The sequence below is a fragment of the Phasianus colchicus genome, chromosome 5, assembly GCF_987193195.1.
Source record: "Phasianus colchicus chromosome 5, bPhaCol1.hap1.1, whole genome shotgun sequence".
Taxonomy (NCBI): domain Eukaryota; kingdom Metazoa; phylum Chordata; class Aves; order Galliformes; family Phasianidae; genus Phasianus; species Phasianus colchicus.
The window spans coordinates 36,272,501-36,292,611 of record NC_143440.1 but is presented as its reverse complement, the minus strand read 5'-3'; the positions used below and the strand labels follow the sequence as shown (position 1 = coordinate 36,292,611).

Below are 20,111 nucleotides of genomic sequence, written 5' to 3'. Positions count from 1 at the left end.
TTATCAAGATATTAATGTATATTTTTAATAAATTAAAAGCAAAGTTACGTGTAAATTACATACTTAGCATTTATTGCTACATTCACATGTAATGAGTATTAAGCGTTTTCTGTTAACTAATGCTAGTCTTTTTCATACACAGTTTTAAATATTGGGAACTGTAAATTATTTTGCATGTTAAATATGCCAACTGCTACTGAAGTGTTAATTAATGTATTATTAAAGCAGTTTTAGGAGAAGTGAGAAGACTTTTAAACATTATGGGTTTTGACTATGAGTAAATGTACAAACAGTGAGTTTAACAATTTACTAGAAACAATCTTCTATAAAATAAGAATTTAAAAAATTAATAAACATTCCATATACAATTCTAGACTAAAAATACTTCCTTTGTAACATTCAGCCTTGAATTAATCAGATAAAGATGAAAGTGAAGAATTTTGCCAATAGTGTTTTTTACTAAACTCACTCAGTTATGCCTTTCAGCTTGCTATATTTTATATGAAGGATATCTTGTTAAAACAACTGTTGAAGGCAAGTCATGTCATATCAACCACACTCCATACCCTACGGGAGCTCAAATGTTCCAAAGTTTATGTTAATATAATCCTGCTGTACAATTCAACGAAGGAAAAATTAGCATTTTCTCAGTGACATGTAAGACTTCATATAAGTACCATATTATCTATATGTCTTCCAGAAATGAGGTAAAACCACAGCAAGGATTATACTGAATCAATTTAGGAAGGTAAATATTGTTAACAAGCACCATAAAATAGCCTAGTAGAGATTATTCAAATCTCTATTTATCAACTAACAAGTAGGCTGCAGTTCTCAGTGCAGCTTCCAACAATATATCTGTAGGACAGCAATATTCACTGGCTCAAGAGACCAATGCAACTTCTCAGCAAGGGGTTTGCTGCTTTCTAATAAAAGATTTACTATGCAATATGCTGTATGCTTCCACCATCTTCTCTCAAAGTGGCTTTAAAGAAATGGATGTGGCTTCTTGCCTATCTAAATCTTTTAAACACATTTTGCTCTAGCCATAAAAGCTAAGTACAGAAATCTTTACAGGAAGTATTCCAAAAGAGATATAAAGTATTGTTTATTTTAGGATTTTGAACCTCTGAAGCAATACACTTTAACAATCATTTAGATTTGCTAAGGAAAACAACAAACAAAAACAAAAAGAGAAAAAGTAACACAAAACAAGGCAAGAAGACAACTGGGGATCTGCAAGATCTACTGGAGCTTATACACTCTTTGCTCCTCTTCCGTATGACATACAAAATGGGCTGAAAATTTCCATATTACTGGGAACAAAAAGGTACAGACAGAAATGGTCATGTAAATGCTTAAGAATTTTAGTAAGCCAGTCAGCTATGAGTCCCTGCCAAGAAAGTCTTATTTTGTTTATTATTTAGGCTAGACCCCAAACCACTTTTTTATTTTTAATTTAGAAAAAAAAAAAAAAGCCAAACAACAAAAACTTGGCAGAGTCAATTCTCCTGTTTAACCAGGCTACTCAGCAGGCTGACACTCAGCTTCTAAACTGCATTTTTCAAAATATTTTCTCTGTACTGACAGAAGCTGCTATAAAAAATTTGTCTCAGCATCCAGCTGGTGATTGACGGCAGGGCCAGAGAGACTGCAGTAGGCTTAAGCAAAGGAAAAGAGCGTTAGCTGTACCACAGTAGTGAAGTGGTATGAGGTTTACAAGTATTAATAAGGAAAGATAAAAGCATGTTCCAGACATATTTTTCATGCAAAAGAATAAGGATGATGCAATAATCAGCATAACATTAAAATGATTATCTAAACTGAAAATTAGACAAAAGCAAAAAAAAAAAGTTAAGATTCTACCCTTCCCTCTTACAATACTTCAGTGGCGAAAGCAGCATATCCACCTTATAATCTGGAAATTCTCTATATCTTTCAGGGCACTAGACAAACTGGGATTCAAATTTTAGAGCCATAGGAAAACTATGCTTTCCCTATCTTTGTGTCCAAGATTCCAATTTTTAGATCAATTAAATATTCTGTTTTTGAAAGATCATTATCAGATTCTGATAATCTATCAGCTTCTAGCCTTTAACCAGACAACCTAGTTTTACCAAAATTCTGATATACCCAGCCAAAAAATAGCTATGAGCAGTCAGCAGTAAGCATAGGTAAGTTTAATCATAGAATTAAAGAATTGTTCAGGTTGGAAAAGACCTTCAAGATCATCGAGTCCAACCACGACTTAACTATACTACCATAACTAACAACCCTCCACTAAATCATGTCCCTGAGCACCACATCCAAACAGCTTTTAAACACATCCAGGGATGGTGACTCAACCTCCTAGGGAGGCTCCTAGGGAGCCTATTTCAGTGCTTCACAACCCTTTCCATAAAAAGTTTTTCCTGATAACCAACCTAAACCTCCCCTGGTGCAACTTGAGGCCATTTCCCCTCGTCCTGTCACCTGTCACCAGTGAGAAGAGACCAGTCTCACTCTCGCTGTAAGCATCTTCCAGATATTGGAAGAGGGCAATACGGACTCCCTCCTCTTCCCTAGACTAAACAGCCCCAGTTCCTTCATTCTCTTCTCATAGGGCATATTCTCCAAGCCCTTCACAAGCCTTGTTGCCCTTCTTTGGACCTGCTCCAACACCTCAATGTCCTTTCCGTACTAAGGTGCCCACAGTACTCGAGGTGAGTCCTCACCAATGCCAAGTGGGATTACTTCCCTAGTCCTGCTCACCACACCATTAATGATACAAGCCAGGACGCCATCTGCCTTCTTGGCCACCTGGGCACACTGCTGGCTCATATTCAGCCAACTGTTAATCAGTACACCAAGGTATCAGACAGCTTTCCAGCCACTCCTCCCCAAGCCTGTAGGGTTGCCTGAAGTCGTTGTGACAAAAATGCAGGACCCGACACTTAGCCCTATTGAAACTCATACAGTTAACCTTGGCCCATCGATCCAGTCTATCCAGGTCCCTCTGTAATGCCCTTCTCCCCTCAGACAGATCAACACTCCCTCCAAACTTGGCACTGTCTGCAAACTTACTGAAGGTGCACTCAATCCCCTCATTAAGATCATGAATAAAGATGTTAAATAGAAAAAAACTAATAAAATAAATAATAGAAGATAATAATAAAGACGTTAAATAGAATGCTTAAATCTGAGTGATAACAGCAAGTGGTAGTCTTGGAACGGTTAAACATTTTTTTGCCATCCAGAGAACATCTTCACTGCTTCAGGGAAGAAAGAATAGCACTTCAGTGAGCAAATCTTTCCTCAATCATAAATAATTTTGTTTTAAACCAACAACAAAACAGAAGTCATAAGGCAGAGTAGTCCATTTGTGACAATGAAAGGGTCATTTCAGCATTTCAGCACTTTACCCAAGAGGTTCTCTGCGATGTCTCTATGTCCTGCTGAGATCCATAACTGATAACAGAGTTAGCAATTGCACAGTCAGAATGGTTAAGTTTCTCCACATGGGTCTTCTAGAAGAATGTGAAAATTTTGTTGCTTTTTTTTCCTCAGATCTGTTACAACTGCAGTTGGCACATGTTCAGTATACCTGGCCAACCTGTAAAATCTAAATAAGAGAGCTGGTGCATAACAGATCTTCCTGCTGATGCAAACCACTAGCCTTGGTAGACTCTATTCAGTCAGCTGTTATTTTGGAGTTTCATTATGTCTGTGAGCTTGTAAGCCTCCTCTGGTCTAGTTTTCATGCACTTCCCTCAGACTAGCGATAATCACTTGCATGACTGCTGTGGCACAGTTTCTAGGCATGGGCTTTTTTAGTCAGCACTTTTATCCACATGAGACAACACTAGCTTTGTTCTCTAATGGTCAAGAGCATAAACCCTGATAGCTCTAACCCCTGTGGGATTTTGTGTTCACCCTCTGAAGTAATACTGAAGCAAAAAAATAGGTTTTTTTTCAGTGGGTTCCAGAAACAAGTACACTTCTCATTCTCTAGCATGCAAAGCTATAGCAAATCCATCTATCTGGTTCTCCCATCTTGCTTGAGCTTCAAGAAGTGCCCTTTCTGGGGAACACAGGGCTCTCCCTTTTGCATACACCTTCTTCCCCTTATCACTGCAACAGAGTCAGCTCTCCACCTGTTGTACTCTTCAGCCTCATTCCTCCTGCCTGAGCTGAGTTTCACCTAATCAGGGACCCTGTTCCCGTTCACTGCACAAGATTCATTTGTTTCAACAAGCCTGTAATCCTTCTTCCCTCCCAAGTCCATTCTGAGTACTTCTGACACTACAGTCTTGAAGACTCAGAGTAAGATTGTGCTCTTTTTATCTACAGTTCTGAGCAGTCTTCTTATTCTAAATCCAAGAGGAATTACTCATCTTTCCTCTTATATGGTCTTGTGTGTCCCCGAGTATGAATGCACAGAAATGTGACAGCCAAACTCTACTATCTGCAGATGTAATTAGCTACTTAGGGCAAACTAAAAGTCAGGTTATTATCCTCCACCACTCATATCAACAACTTAAATAACCAGGTCTTCACACAGAATTGCCAATAGAGAACTTCCTTCCATCACAAACATTCTTTGATCCATACGCAAGTACAGGTCCAACCTAAATTTTAATCTGTTTACTAAGGGGGTTGTTTACTACCATATAATAAACACTGTAATACCAGTATTTAACTAGTATTTTTGAATCTCTTTCATCTGATACCACAATTAAATTATACAGTATAAATCTCCAATTACCTCCCTGGTTCATTATATTCACCTGTTTTTCCCTGGCAGACGTTGTCTGCAGAGCCATCCGAAATGGATGCTGCGGTCTTCTGAATACAGGCCTCCAGTAAGGGAAAAGGAGGTATACAGCTGGAGGTAATACGCACATTAAAAGCAGTATCAGACACTAATCTATGTAAGTGCTACCAAAAGCTCCGCAATGTGCTGCTGTTGTGAGGAACATAACCTCCAGCCCCAGGAAGATGGGTAAGTAACAATGAGTGCAACTGGCATCAGAGGAAGCCAACTAAACAGGAATGTGGTTTAGTGGTAGGGACTTTCAATATCAAAACGTAAGTATTAAGGGGAAAAAACAGTAATTTCCTATTTACAGTAAATTTCCTGCACTTAGTCTAAAATACAATTATTTTCTGTTTTTGATGTCATCTCATTGCCTCATGCAATATGCAGCACCTATATCAACTTGAATTAGGTTTTTGATTCTAATGCAGATGTAAAATTTTGCTTAAACACAACAGCAAGTGGCTGATCTTTGCATACATTGGATTTTTTTTTTAAATGAAAAATGTCCACACACAAAAATCAAAGACTGAGAAGTCACAAATGTGGTAATGGGTGCACAAGTATGAGGAGTAGATGACCAACTGTAAGCAATTATTTATTCACTTTGACTTTCACAAATTGTCCTTAGATAAGCACGTGGAAGACGATACACAATATACAAATTTTAATCCAGCAGGAGTTGCATCCCAACATGAATTTTAATACATTTCCCAAATTCACCTCTTATAAAATATGCATGTGTAAACAGATGAGCCTTTTATGATGTCTTTAGAGAAAACACACTTCGAACATGCAGAGAAACAACTCTTAGTGCAGAGGAGCCCTACTTCCGCATTCCAGGCCCTGACCACAAATTTAGGAGTGTTAGTATAAAATGCTAATTTCAAGCATCGTAACTGCACATATATCATGAGACTTCACAGACAGAAGTGAACAACATGCATAAGAACTGCACTGAAGGAGGAAACCTTCCACTTAAGACCTTGAGCATACTGCGGCCATGACACCAAGACTTTTATTTAACATGCTTGCAAGAGCCACATGGCCAGTACAAACTACCCACTAAAAAAGCACTTGGATGAAGAGGCTCAGAGAAGGACTCCGCCTCCTTAAACTGCTGCTGAGAAAAGGAGCATTTATCCTCATAAAAGGCAGCGCATGGAGGGTTCAGCCAATTCCCATATAAAATGACCTAAACATCTGTGAAATACAACATTTATTCATCTTTATGAATTCTTCAGTGTTCCAGATAAGAGTCTCCCTCAATTTAAGGGAGAAAAGCTATTTCTAGTTTTCAACTCAAAATAAATGGTAACTGGAACTAATGAGGAAACAGAGAAAAAAAGTAGTACACTGCTCTGGCCAACATTGCTTGGGGTATCTTAAAGCTTGTGATGTGGGCATTGCTGCAAGGATACAAAATATCCTAACAAAAGCAAATAGATTTGGAGCACACAGAAGTCAGAAATATGCATGTAATTGTTGGTATTCTGAAATGTATTTTGTTCCACTTAGTGACAGTGTCAATATTTAGATTTCAGTTTAACCTTTAAGTGATAACCAAGGTCTGCACTGGCTGAATTGTTCTTCTGATACCTCACAAAAAGTCTGCTTGTAACTTGCCAGTAAACTTGGGAAGGAGGTGAGAGGAAAGATAAAGTAACAATGAAAAAGCTGTCTAATGAGGTTGCCTTGACCTGTTTCTTAACAGGTTTTGCCCGTTACAGAGTACTGTACTCCTGGAAGATATGAACCTACCATCTGTGAATTTTACAGCCATTCAGTAGTACTATTTTATGGATAATTATCTGATGCTATGCCTTTCTTGTAATTTCAATGCCACAGTTACTACTGATGTTGATGCATGGTTTGGATACATGCCTGATGCTCCCCAGGGCGATATGAATCAGAACTGCCTCTGCCTGGCATGCTGGGTCCAGCATGTAACATAGCCATCATCAGTAAACAAGCAGCAATGCAGTGATTCTAAAAGCATGCTGCTATCCCTGGAAGTAAGGATGCCTTCTTAGTAAAAAGATCTAAAGCAAGAAGACCTCAAAGCAAGCAGCAAAGCATTGTGCCTGACTAGGACACAGTTGTTATGCTTTACAGTCTGATTTTGGTTGAGAGATTTTTGAAGGAGTATAAAGCTCAGAGTATTTTTTTGAAAAATCTTGTGTACATCATTAGATATCAAGGAAAGGAGCTCAACTATGTGGGATTTAGCATGAATAGCGTTGCCACAATAAATCAGGTAAATCACAGCATCTGGAGTATTCTATGAAGACTGAAAATGAAATATGTGAGAAGATAAGGTTTCTCACCCTCAGTGCAAGTCTCCAGTGTCTCAAATGATTTTAAAAAAAAGTTATTAAAAAAAAAAATTGTACTGATTTTTAAATACCATACAGCTCACAGTTGTACTGTACAGCACTACAGCACTACTTCTTTATCCCAATGATTATCCATGATGAAGTTGTCGAACAACTAATGTCCCTTCAAATTCTACAAAACAAATCTTACTTTGTTGAGATATGAAGTCAAAATGGGCTGGAGAGCTGGAATATGAAGATAGGCTAAAGGAACCAGGCTTGTTCAGCCTGGAAAAGAGAAGGCTGCTGGAAGACCTCATCACAGTCCTCCAGTAATTAAAGGGAGTTTATAAACATGAGGAAAATCAACTTTTTACACAGTGATAGGACAAGGGTGAAATGATTTTAAACTAAAGGAGGAGATATTTAGATTAGGTGTCAGGGGGAATTTTTTCACTGAGAGGGTGATGAGGTGCTGGAGCAGGTTGCGCAGAGAGGTTGTGGATGCCCCTTCCCTGAAGGTGTTTAAGGCCAAGTTGGATGGGGCCCTGGACAACATGATCTAGAACCTGATCTAGCAGTTGGCAACCCTGTCTGTGGCAGAGGGTTTGGAACTCTTCCAACCTAAGCTGTTCTATGAATTGCTAAAACCAGATGAGGTCTATGTTAGGAACACATTATCAGTATAGTAATCATAGCATACTGTTGAGACAAAGCATGTAAAGGACTACATCAGCAAAGGCTTGATTTGTACATCTATGAGAAAATCATCACTTATTAGCAAAAAAGCAATATCAGTTAAATAACAGTTGTGCAAGGCAACAGCATATGCTATATAGGTTTCCACTGATACAGCTTTGTCCAAATGGGATACAAAAATATACTATAAGCTTGGACTATTATTTTTAATTCAATTTCGGAACCAAGATGTTCAGTATTTTGTTCAAAATATTTTTCTTTTCTATCCCCAGTGAAAAAAAAAAAAAAAAAAAAAAACTGCTCAATTAGACTTGCAAACTTGGGAAAACATGAAAACTTTTTAGTATAATATCTGACTCAAAGTGTAGAGCATGGCAGCAATGTTGGGGCAAAGAAAATCTGAAGTAAAAGTATGTGCTATAGCAAAGGACAGTTATGAAACTTGATAGTCAAAAACTGGTGTCAGTGGATGGCACTCATGAGATTTCTACTGAGTTATGAGTATCATACATTCCATGTAAGTATATATATTAGTTTTAAAATTATTTTGCCCATGATTTTCACTATTATTTAGAAAATATAAAAGGGAAATAAATTCCCTTTAGACCTGCAGGATATACTGCTTTACATCAATTGCATCATGTTTTCCTTTAATCATTTGTATTTCAGTAAATGCAAATTAGTATTTTTGAAGTTTTAGAGTCAAATCCCTTTTATGAACATGCTTGCTTCTTAGCATTATTGCTACTCATTATTTATGTCTAAAATAAACAAAGCTGAAGAACCTTTGGTATCCATCATCCATGGTCACCCCTTATACAGATGACCAACTGCACCACAGCTCCTCTCCCTCAGTCTCTACCTCTAGATGAAGCAGCATATGCAGTATCTTCCAACAGCACATGCATGAGGGGACAGTGCTAGTGCTCCTTCTCCTACTGCTGCAATTGCATCCATCTTAGAGGCCTTAACAAGCAGCAGAGTCCACCCAGCATTAAATGAGGCCTTTGGAGTTACCCCGAGGCAAATAGAGTAGTAATTCCAATTTAGCAAGGGGTGAAAAGCTACACACACTTCTTGGCAAGGAGGCAATTGATCAGTACTGATAAATTCAGCAACCCAGGAATTCCAGAAAGACATGCAGAGGCTCTGGCTGCAAGTCAGCTGTGGAGGAGCCACACTGTAGTGTCACAGCCAGCTATGGACAGGTACATGAAATTAATTCATTCAACTGCTGCTCAGTTCCCCGCAGTCCATTTAACTACTTCTGTGTAGAGGTAAGGGAATTTCACCTTTCATATAAATGCAGCTGGAAAGACTTTACACACAAATTATTCCCAGTTTACCACACATGCTCTGACTAGTGCAGCCTGATTAAATGGTACATGATACAGCATCTCAGACTACTCTGCGTCACAATCTGCAGTCTCAAATATGGCACAAACCCAACTTCACTTACAAAACTGTAAGAGAATGTCCAATGCAATTACAACAGGAAAAGATACCTTCTTTTGCGAGTCTCTTGTCACTCAACAAACAGAAAGCTTAGAAATGTGACAGATTGTGTGTCCCCCCTTCTTGTTAATCAGATTTTTTGCTGAGAAATTTATTTCCTATTTTCCATAAATAAAGGGCAAATCTCAGTTATATTATCTGATTATACAGTATTGCAATATGATTTTTTTTTGTTGTGGTTTGTTAGGTGGTTAGTTTATTGGGGGGGGGGGGGAGGGGATGGGAAGGGGATGATTGACAGTACAAGACTGGCTTTATGCCTGTAGATGATGACAATTAGAAATTTTTACCTTTTTACTGCACTTGCATTACACAGAAATGCTTTCCACTTTCTTATGTCATGGCACATCATCTTATGCCTTAACATCAGTATTTTCTTTGTTTTCAAAATGGTGTATGTATTTGTGTATACATATGCATGTATATATTGTGTATATATGTGTATATTGTGTATGCATATGAACATGGAACTTCAAGGTAATCTAATAATATATGGAGAATGAATCAAAGAATGGTTTGGATTGGAAGGGATCTCTAAGATCATCCAGTTCCAACCCCTCTGCTATAGGCAGGGACACCTCCCTTTAGACCAGTTGCTCAAAGCCTCATCCATCCTGGCCTCGAATGCTTACAGGGAGAGGGCATCCACAACCTCACTGGGCAACCTTTTCCATTGTCTCACCATCCTCACAGAAAAGAATTTTTTCCTGATATCTAGCCTAAATCTACCCTCTTCCAGCTTAAAACCATTTCCCCTTGTCCTGTTGCTAGATGCCCTCATAAAAAGTCCCTCCCGAGCTTTCCTGTAGGCCCCCTCAGGTACTGGAAGGCCACAATAAGGTCTGCTCAGAGCTTTCCCTTCTCCAGGCTGAAGAGCCCCAACTCTGTCCTCCTAAATTTTTGCTAAATATTTGTGCTTTCACTAGAGCATTATTTCTCCTATAGTAAAAACAAATTAGCATAGGTAAAATAGCACTATCCATAGTCAATTTAAAGAAAAGGAATTTAGGCAATAAGTCAACAGTTTTTCCCATAGATAAGTCCAAAACTTAGTTATATTGCTGCATCTGAATGTGAAATATGAGTTGCATCACTTTTGTATTGTGTAGTCCTATGGCAGGGTGGGAGAATAAATAAGTGACTAAACAACTTAAACATTAAAGAGAAGCAAGTGATACAGAGGTCTACTAAATCACCAACTTCATTTTGTTACTGTTATTAAGAAATGGGAGCACAATTTTGAAGTTTGCTCAGTGAAACCTTTTTGGGAGGTGGGGGAAGGAACAGGAGAAGAATGAATGAAAAACATTAACCAAAAGATTCATTTCCAGTAAACTCTGAGACTACATTACAATAAATCATTACGCTTGACGATTTCATTGTTTAATCTTCTGGTTGTCTAAGAAGCAGATCTAGTTCTAAATAAAAGCATCGCTTGGAAATGAATTAAAAGTAATTTGTTTAGGAAGAAATCTAACATAAATTGTTTCCAGTTTTCCAGAAGCCATTTCTTTACCCTTCTTTTTGGACACACATTCACTTAGTTTGTTAACCATTTGCAAATAATCTGTTTTTGGAAACAAAACTAGGTTTTACTATTAGTTGTCACTACAGACATGCAGATTTTCAAAGGAATTTTTTTTTTTCTGTATTTCAACTGCATCACTATGCAAAACAAACCCTATATTACTTTAAAGAAAGGTTGCTGTCACCTCATACTCCTGAATGTAATGTGTGTGCTCATGGCTCATAGCCCCTGTTTGGTTGCAGCTCATCAGTGCCAGCAGCCCTAATCTGCTCCCAGCCGTTATGACCAGCAGCTCTGAAATATGAATTAGACCTACCCCAAGTTCTCCATGCAGGAAAGAGCTCCTTGGGCCCTTTATTCCCTGCAGAGTACCCTGTGCAGAATAAATCAGCGATGTGAAAGAAAACAAAATCCTTCCCAGTAAAATTTGCAGATGACACAAAAGATAATAAAATAGTCACTACCAAGGAGCTGTCAGTTCTACAAATTGCGTGGCAGCCTGGGCTCACCTGAATAAGATGCGTTTTAACACAGTAGAGCACAAAGCTGTCTGTCTAGTAACTAAGAACACTGATTCCAGATAAAGGCAAAATAATAACATAGAAAGGGGCACGTGGAAGATGGTGAGTAACAAAATTAATATTAGCCTACAGTGTAAAGTCTTGGCTAGTGCAGTATAAGCAATCCTTTGATGTACACAGCAAGGAAACAGCAATAGGAAAAGCTTGTATAAATCACCACTCATGCAAGAGACTGAGAATCTTTGTTTCAAACAGCAGGCAACAAAACGGCGCTGGTTTGTATCTGTGATCCTTGAGCTTTACCAGAGGAACATCTAATACATGATACCACTACTCAAACCAGAAAGACTGCAAACAGCTACAAGAGGTGTTCACATTCTGGAGAAACTGCCTCGCTAAGAACAAGAGTGGAAACCTCTGTCAAAGACAGGGATAAAAGGTCAACTTGATACTCTCTAGAGAGAACAGAGGAATGTCACGAGTATTAAAGGGTTCTTAAACTTACTACTGCCAGATTTGGTGAAAATTCAACATAAAATAAAGTAGCAACACATAACAGAAATGATAACTAACAGTAAATATGTTTCATCTAAGAAAGTAGCATTTTTCTTTACTTGAAGTTCTTATAATCAGCATTTTCCTTCTAATAAAAAAAGGTTGCAGGTTTGTCTTTATATCTTATATTGCTCTTTCAAATCAAAAGCTGGCACTCTACCTTTCAAAAGCATACTTAAAATGCTCCATGATACCTTTGTTACTGCAACCCATGAGTTTTATATGAGCATTAAGGCAGATACTTGGCTCCTTATGCTTGGGAAAAAAATAAATTACTGTTTTTTGTTCAGTTGTTGAATGAATGCATAAATCACTGGTAAATGAAATGGACTTATCTTGCACACTGCTTTCCCACACAGCATTTTGGAATTACTAGGTATTAATGTTTCTTTATTTGTGCAAAGCAATGAGGTACTGAAAGAGCATGGGAAAATTCAAGCTTTGCTGAATGCAAAGAATAATTCAGTCACTGATAATTTGAATTGATCTTTCAATTTCTGAAAACGATAGCATGACTCAAAAGAAAAAAAAAATCGCCAACACTTTCATATCTGAAATAAAAATGAAATGCATGAACAATTTCTATAGACTATCAAAAAAGCATGTATTAATAGGGAATTCAAAGGGTATCATCATGGGACCTGAAAACCCAACAAGTTGAACTGCATGCAAGACAGCAAAAGGTAATTGCCTAATTGATCAATTGACCAATACTAAATTCTCTTCAGGATTTAAGCAAGAATAGATATTACAATCAGACACTGCAAAGCTTAAATGAATCTTCAAAATTTGTATTGAACTATGAACCAAATAGGATTTTGTTAAACTGAATAACGTGTCCCTTCATTATTCAATGAAAGAAAATTTTTAGGTAACACTTATACATATCATCTATTCATGAAACCTTCCATTAATCTCAGAGTAAAATTTAAAACCAGTGCAACATCTATGTCATAATAAAAATACAAGTATGATAACATTTCTATTATTGAAAAATTATATTTTTGAGTGCTTCAATGCTTAAATGCTCCAATCAGCCAAGGATAAGATATTCAACTCAATGCTAGCCAGTGATCATTAATCACTTTAAAGTGGCACAGCTAATCTAATTTCTTACCCAGAGAAAGCTCACTCTCACTTCTTAGATGCAAGATGATGTTGGCTCACTTTTCATTGTTTTAAATTCAGTTTAAGACTCCTTTTTTTTTTGCTGCAAAAGACATCTAGAAAGCTCAGCACAGATAATATGCAGATATGCATATTTTTGAGATATGCTTTGAGTGCAGAAGCAGGTAGTGGTAACAGGGTAAAGATCTGCCACACTGAGGTTACAAGAACCAGATCTGTATTAATAGGCTTGTTACCTGTGGCTTATTTGGCAGATGCTCATAAATAGTGAATTGGGTTATTAGCTTTCAAACAAATATAGTGTTAGGTCAAATTTATGGTAAGGAAATATGTAGACGCTTCTTCAAATATAGCCATCAAATTCAGATTGCAAGGAGAAAAATTAAGATGTGAAATGAAGAAACATTATCTTCTTACTTCTACAAAGGCAGATGAAATGAAAAAGCAAATTTTTCAGAATGAGTTTGAAAACTGTCCCCTACCAATTCTTTACTAGATTAACCCCTATACATGGCATACTGAAGGGGGAAGAAGCTCGTATACCCTAATGCCCTACAGCATTAGCTTGAATGACAGTCTTGTTCTCTCATATGCTGCTTTTTTTTTTTTTTCCTGCAGCTAAAAGAATTGTTTCAAACTATCCCAATCCATCCAACATCATATAAACAAGGATAATGAAAAGTTTTATGCCTGAGTCAATTTATGTGCAGCACTACCTCAAAGGAATAGAAAGACATAAAAAGGTAGCAATCTCAGCCCTGCTCAACTTCTCTGTGCCATCCCAATCACCATACCAGCAAGACCAGCTGCAGAGGAGCCAGCAGGGGGTTTTAAGCCCACTTCCACAAAGTTGTAGCTCTCCATTCAGAACTATTAGCTCTCCTCTGCTTTGTCTGCTCTCACCACACTAAGGGTGGGATGACCATTGTAGACCACCTCGACAACCCAAAGAAATCCTTTAATCTTTCCTCACAAGAAACCCTGGGAGAGTTATTTGGTCCATTATGTCCTCTTGTGATGTGTAAGAAGGGCCATGAGATTTCTTGATATATGCAAAGCAATTGTTTTTGCTTTGTCCATTTGATAAATAAACCTTAATTTAAACCTTAGACAAGAATGGTTTAGCTTTATGCCTCCTTCTCTCAGTTGTACAAATATTTATATTTTTTGAGCTATCATACAGTCTAAGGGGAGCTTATTTTAGTCTGGTAAGTCTGGATGTTCTGAGCATTCACAGGCTCAGTATGGTAATGTGTATATGACCAGCTACACTTTCCAGGACAAACTGCTCCACTTCTTACACTGAAATCAATAAGCCTTCTGTTCTATGATCACTGCAGAGAAATGAAAGGAAAAAGAGCTAATAAAGCCATAGCTGTATTTCTGGACTTAAGTAAGTGAGGTGTTTTCCTTGCATATTTATTCCATGCTCTTGATTTCAGAAGAAACACTTTACTGCAGAACTCTTTCCTGTTCTCTATACTCCTCCTGAAAACAGACATGAAACTTATGTCCACTTAATATGGACAGGAAAAAATGAAGAAATTATTCTTCCACCCTTGCTTTGGAGATAGCACACAAGAGCCATTACACTGAGAGTTTCCCCCTTCACAATCCAGATGATACTGTGAAGAACCACTTTATGAAAAGAATAACTTCTAGGGGAAGAAATAACTGAGATATCCACTGCTTGTACACAACCAAGACTCCCAAGACAGGCAAGAAAAAAATACCACTTTTCTTGACACGACATTATTCCTTGTAATTCAGCAACAAATATAACTGGAGCACGTGCAGGGAGCTGTGCCATCTCTGGAGATCTTCTACACAGGCTTTGTTCACTATTTGACACTCAAAAAGGTGAACAAGAGTGCAAAACATAGGTGTCTGAGCAAACAAAAGAAAGAATTTTCAACCTGGGCAAGTGGGAAAAGACTTAGCAGCTTGCTTATAGTGAGCTAGAATTGAGAAGAAAATATTTCTTTTTATTGTTAGTTTTGTTTGACTCCACAAAAGAAGTCTTGAAATTCCTGGCTACAGCGATGGGGACAGGGAGGGGAAAAAAAAGAAAAAAAGTGTTCAGGAGGTGATGACCAGTCAAACTCCAGGTCAGTAACTGATAGGTCTCTGGTTTTACTTCCACAGCTCAAGACATACAGTCTGCTTCAAAAAGCACAACAGTAAAATCTTTTTAGAACAATTATGTACATTATCACTAGCAAATGCAGAAACAAACTGTAATTGTTTTCAAGCTTTAGCTTTTTTAAGCATATTTACATGTTCAGCAACCTCAAATAACATAGGCGCATGACAACTGAATTGATTGACAGTAGGGGGAAAAGTGTTCTGGGTGGGATATCTAGCAGCATTAATAAGACTTGATTGTAAATGGATCATAAATAGTTTAGAGTGATTTCTATTAAAATATTTAATATATATAAAACAGACAAAATATTATAATTTGCCCAACTCCCTTCTCTTTTTTCCCTTTTGTTTTTTTTTTTTTTGTTTGTTTTGTTTTGTTTTTTTGAAGAGAATTAAAATGGGTTGACTTAATATCTTAAGTTGGAAGGGACCCTATAAAGATCATCAAGTACAACTCTATACTTCACCAAATGTTTTCTGAAAAAATATTTCTGAGCTAGAAGGCCAAGGCATAATCCTGACAGATTATAATGGAAACAATAAGAATATCTCAATTTCAATTGCTAAGTAGCTATAACAAAATACCTTTAATTGGCAGATAGTTAAGCATAAATTCAGAGCAGGGGGGAAAAGCATTATGCTTACAGCCATTTTCAATGGAATTGGGAAAAAAAAAAGTCAAGGAAAAGAATGAACCTCAATCATAGAAAATAAAAAAAAATAAAAAGAAAGTCCCGCTACTTAAAAACAAAAGAAGCTTCTAGCAATTAAATATTCTCAGCATGTGCAAAGTGCATGGGCTCAAGTCTAGTAAATTGTCATAACAAGAGTATCTGAATTGTGAAAAGTGAAAATTAACTCAACTCTGAAAAACTTCAGAATATAAAAAGAACCTTCAAATATTTATGAAGGAACACAAACTACCAGTTACTACAGATATGACCACACTTCTGTCAGGTATGTGATTTTGTAGTTTCTAAATCTGGTATGGACAGCAATGGAGCACTAAATGACTACTGAACCCAACTGCTGCCTGTGCCAACAGACAGATACCCTAGTGGGATTTGCATACCACACAGCCTTCTGCTCTTTTGTGGTGCCTCCCACCATTAAGTGCCCCAAGCAACTAGTTTGAAGCTATCGCTAATGGCTACCAAAGTTGCAGTCTCTTCTCCAGCAGTGTACTTCATGTGTATGTTACTTCATATACAGTCATCTATTAGCAAGAGTTCATCCAGAAGTTTAAGCCTCAAAAATGCCATTAATACAGCTTGATTTTGTTATGGTTGTAATTTAGTGGGAAGTTTTTAACCACTTGTTTTTAAACCTCATATCACCATGGGGTAAAGTACCAAAAACATCCACTGGGAGGAAGATAGAAAGAATGCCTCAGAGAACTTAAATAGCACTGAAGTACCACCAAGGGAACATTTCACTAATCAAAAAACCCACCCTCTGCTGTAGAAAGACAGGCATTAGTTTTCAGAACCAATCTGCTTTCTACAATAATTGCTTTCTGCAATAAAACTTCAACCAATTCATAACATAAGCAATTTCAGGTAATGATAATACAGATGTCAATTATAACGCTGCTTCATCACCTGTCTGATTTTTGGCCTTTTTTCTTGGCCAAATTTGCCTGTACAACTGTGTACCTATTTGTAATTGAACTTCTACCATCTTATTTTTGGTCAGCAGTGATAGCTGTTTTGACTATTCTGACTGTTAAGTCTACTTAATTTCAAACATTAAGATAATCAGCATACTGTATTTAGCATGCATAAGAAACTGTGCCAATTTTCTCTTAATTCCCCAAAGTTTCAAAATCTTGAAGTTACTCCAAAAACTGAGATAGTACACAACAAATATGCTTTAAACATTTAAACAAAGGAATATATTTTCACGATTAGTGATGTTACAAGAGAATTAAAGCCACAAAAGTTAAGTTCTATGCTGACATTTACAATCACACTAGATCTAAAATGTTTAAATCAACCTGTACGCTGATTACTGGCAGAGTGAGATGGAAAAACCAACAAAAAGTGGAAGAAATACATATAAATCAATACAAATCGTAAATAATACCTCAGATCAAAAGTAGCTATTCACAGGGGTTTTTTTTGTTTGTTTGTTTTAAAGCCAAGCCAATGGTCAGATTTCTATTTTCGATCACCAAGTTAAATTAATGCAAGAATTATAATGATAAATCTAGATTTCCCTTTTCTTCTTAGTTCTGAAAACCAAAATGATACTTTTCATCTACTTAAAACTACCAGTTATTTTTCATATGGTGGTAGCTATTACTTAAAACACATTTAAAATAAAAATCACAAAAAACAAGCAACAAGTTATGGAATAAGAAGAATGTATGAAAGAACATGACCCAAAAATAAAATGATGACAGCCTTGCCCAAGAAACATTTTGTTCCAGCAGAAGTACAACTGATGTTTAGAAGCTAAGGATTTTTTTTTTTTTTAATGACATCTGTTATACACGAGACAGCAATAATACTGATACAGCAAATAAGAATAAAATTGGAATATGAAAAATAAATGCTAAGTGACAGAAAGCAGTTTGAAAATCCAGCAAGACTGCAGAAAGTTCATAATGCCTTTGCAATATATTAACACAAAATCATCTATAATATACCTGTCAAATATATACCTTTCAATTCTATTTAAAAATGCATTATTAAATGCTTACTACAATAAAATAGAACTTTACTGATAGATTGCAGCAGTAACATAAGTTAACCATGTTACAGTTGCCTGCCCACCGCAGCAGCATTTTTGTGAGAAGCACTGGTAACAACCTTCAGTTGCACACAAAAGCAGGTTCTGTTAGGGCAATGGACAAAGGCAAATGACTGCAAAGCAAGAGGACTCAACTTCAATTTAACTGTCCTGTAAGGTACATACTAATTAGCTGCAAAGCTAAGGAATCCTAGCTAGCATGTTAAGTCTGCTACATGACAGTATAATTTGACTTCTTAAAGGATTATGCAAATTACAGCTCATCATTCCATTACACAACTGAAAAAAAGTGACAGCTAATTTATACATAACACACCTTTCAAATCCCTAAGATGTGAACCACCTGTGCAATACATTTTGCCTAGCTTTTCTAATGTATACATTTTTGTTTATTGCACTGTACAAAAGCATACCTAAGAGATTTAGCGAAGTCATAGGATCTTTTATTTGCTTTTTAGCTTTTAGAACACAATCCCAAAGAATTAAGCAACATATTTCTGTCCCTGCTTTAGAGAGTTTACATGTAAGCAGAGGTATAAGGTTTCAACATGTGTAATTTGTGAATAGCGGGAGAGCACGAGCACTAAATGCACGAGCTAGAGGCAAGACTCACACAGATTTCAACATACTTCTGGTAGGTAGATTCACAGTAGATTCCGTCATATCTGTAGATTTTCCTACATTCTGATTGGTTGGGCAGAGGATGCTGGACAGTTATTCTGTAGAGGCATCAAAAACAGATAGACATGACTAGAGATTCTCTACAGGTAACTGTAATGCAGCACAATCAGTATGTTGAAATTGATTTATTTATATATATTTTTTAAACATCTTTCTGATCTCTTTAAATCAACTGTATTGTGCACATAACATCCAGAGATTCCACTTTCATAAATTTGCACTGAGAGTAAACTAAACTTCAGTTCTCCACAAGAACAGTACTTTTTTCCCCCATGAAATAAAAGTGGTAAAGAATTTTATGAACCAAGCTGATACTTCACATAGTTTGTGTAAAATATGGTACTTAAAAAATTGATTATTTATTGTTTACTATTGCAGTCCATCCTCAGGCAAGACATCCATTTATATCAGCTAGGAGTTTATCCAGACAAAGATCAAATAACCCTCCAATTTAAAACATTAGCAGCAATTCACACATTAGCAGAGTATGAGGATGTTGTGGCATTATGAGGACTGTGACTGAAGGTGCTCAGCACCATCTGAATAATGCCATATGTTCTCGGATCAACTGAAAAAAATGGAATTGATTGGCAGCAATCAGGAGGTGCGCAGCATCTTGTAAAATCAGTCCCTAAAAGATTTGTCAATCATTCTATTATTCATCCCTCCCCAACTCCCTCTTATTAGAAAATATAATTTGGCTATAAAAATTCAAAATTATTTCTAAAATATACTTGGGAATTGCACACAAAACAGTACACACCAATTTCCTTTTTTTTTTTTTTTTATCCCCTCCCCTCTTCTCTGGGATATAAACATGTTTAATATGCTTATTTTTACCTCTCACAAATTAATATGTTTGTCTGTTTTAATATAATACCAGTTAAGCAAGCTAGGGCATAAAATTGTGAAGTTTACATTTTTTTCAAATGTGGAATTTTAGACTGAAAATATATTTTTAATAAATATTCTTGTCAGTATAACTAACAAGTCTACCTTACTCTGAACTAGTCTTGTTTTTTAAAATCACATATGTTTTAACAGTAATTTGATTAAGGAGGTATGAAGAGAAAAAAAAAAAAAAAGTATACTCCAGCAAGAAGCTTTGCAATAAAGTGGAAAATTATCTACTTTGGAAACTGAGGGCCATCCATGATAAACTTGCACCAACACAGAAAGAGCACACTTCTTATTATCTCTACAGTCCTGGTCCCCTGGGTTCTGTTTGAACATCAGTTACAGGCCCTGCATGAGCACTCCTCAGCACTTGTTTTGGTACATGTGCCTAATTTTCTTTCACTGGGACCCCCCATGAAGAAGGGAGGAGACAGTAATGTGGAGAAGATACTGCCAAAAACTTCTCCAGATCACAGTGTATAGCTGAATTCTCCGATAAATACATCACCAGAGAATTACTGTGATAGTCAGGGCTTTTAAATAAGTTGCCTTAGTGCATACACAGTGCATGAGGAAAG

General features: G+C 36.8%; 1 protein-coding gene across 5 annotated transcripts in view; it reads right to left on the bottom strand.

Annotated features, from left to right (window-relative positions):
- The window catches only part of NPAS3 (neuronal PAS domain protein 3), a 596,956-nt gene that overhangs the window by 499,650 nt on the left and 77,195 nt on the right, over nucleotides 1-20,111 (bottom strand). For 3 of the 5 annotated variants that reach the window (XM_090141311.1, XM_090141312.1, XM_090141313.1), the window contains exon 2: nucleotides 18,585-18,674. The exons of the other annotated variants lie outside the window; for them this stretch is intronic. In XM_090141311.1, the coding sequence (XP_089997437.1) occupies nucleotides 18,585-18,674 (90 nt within the window). The remainder of the gene's footprint in view (nucleotides 1-18,584; nucleotides 18,675-20,111) is intronic. 5 annotated transcript variants of the gene reach the window in all.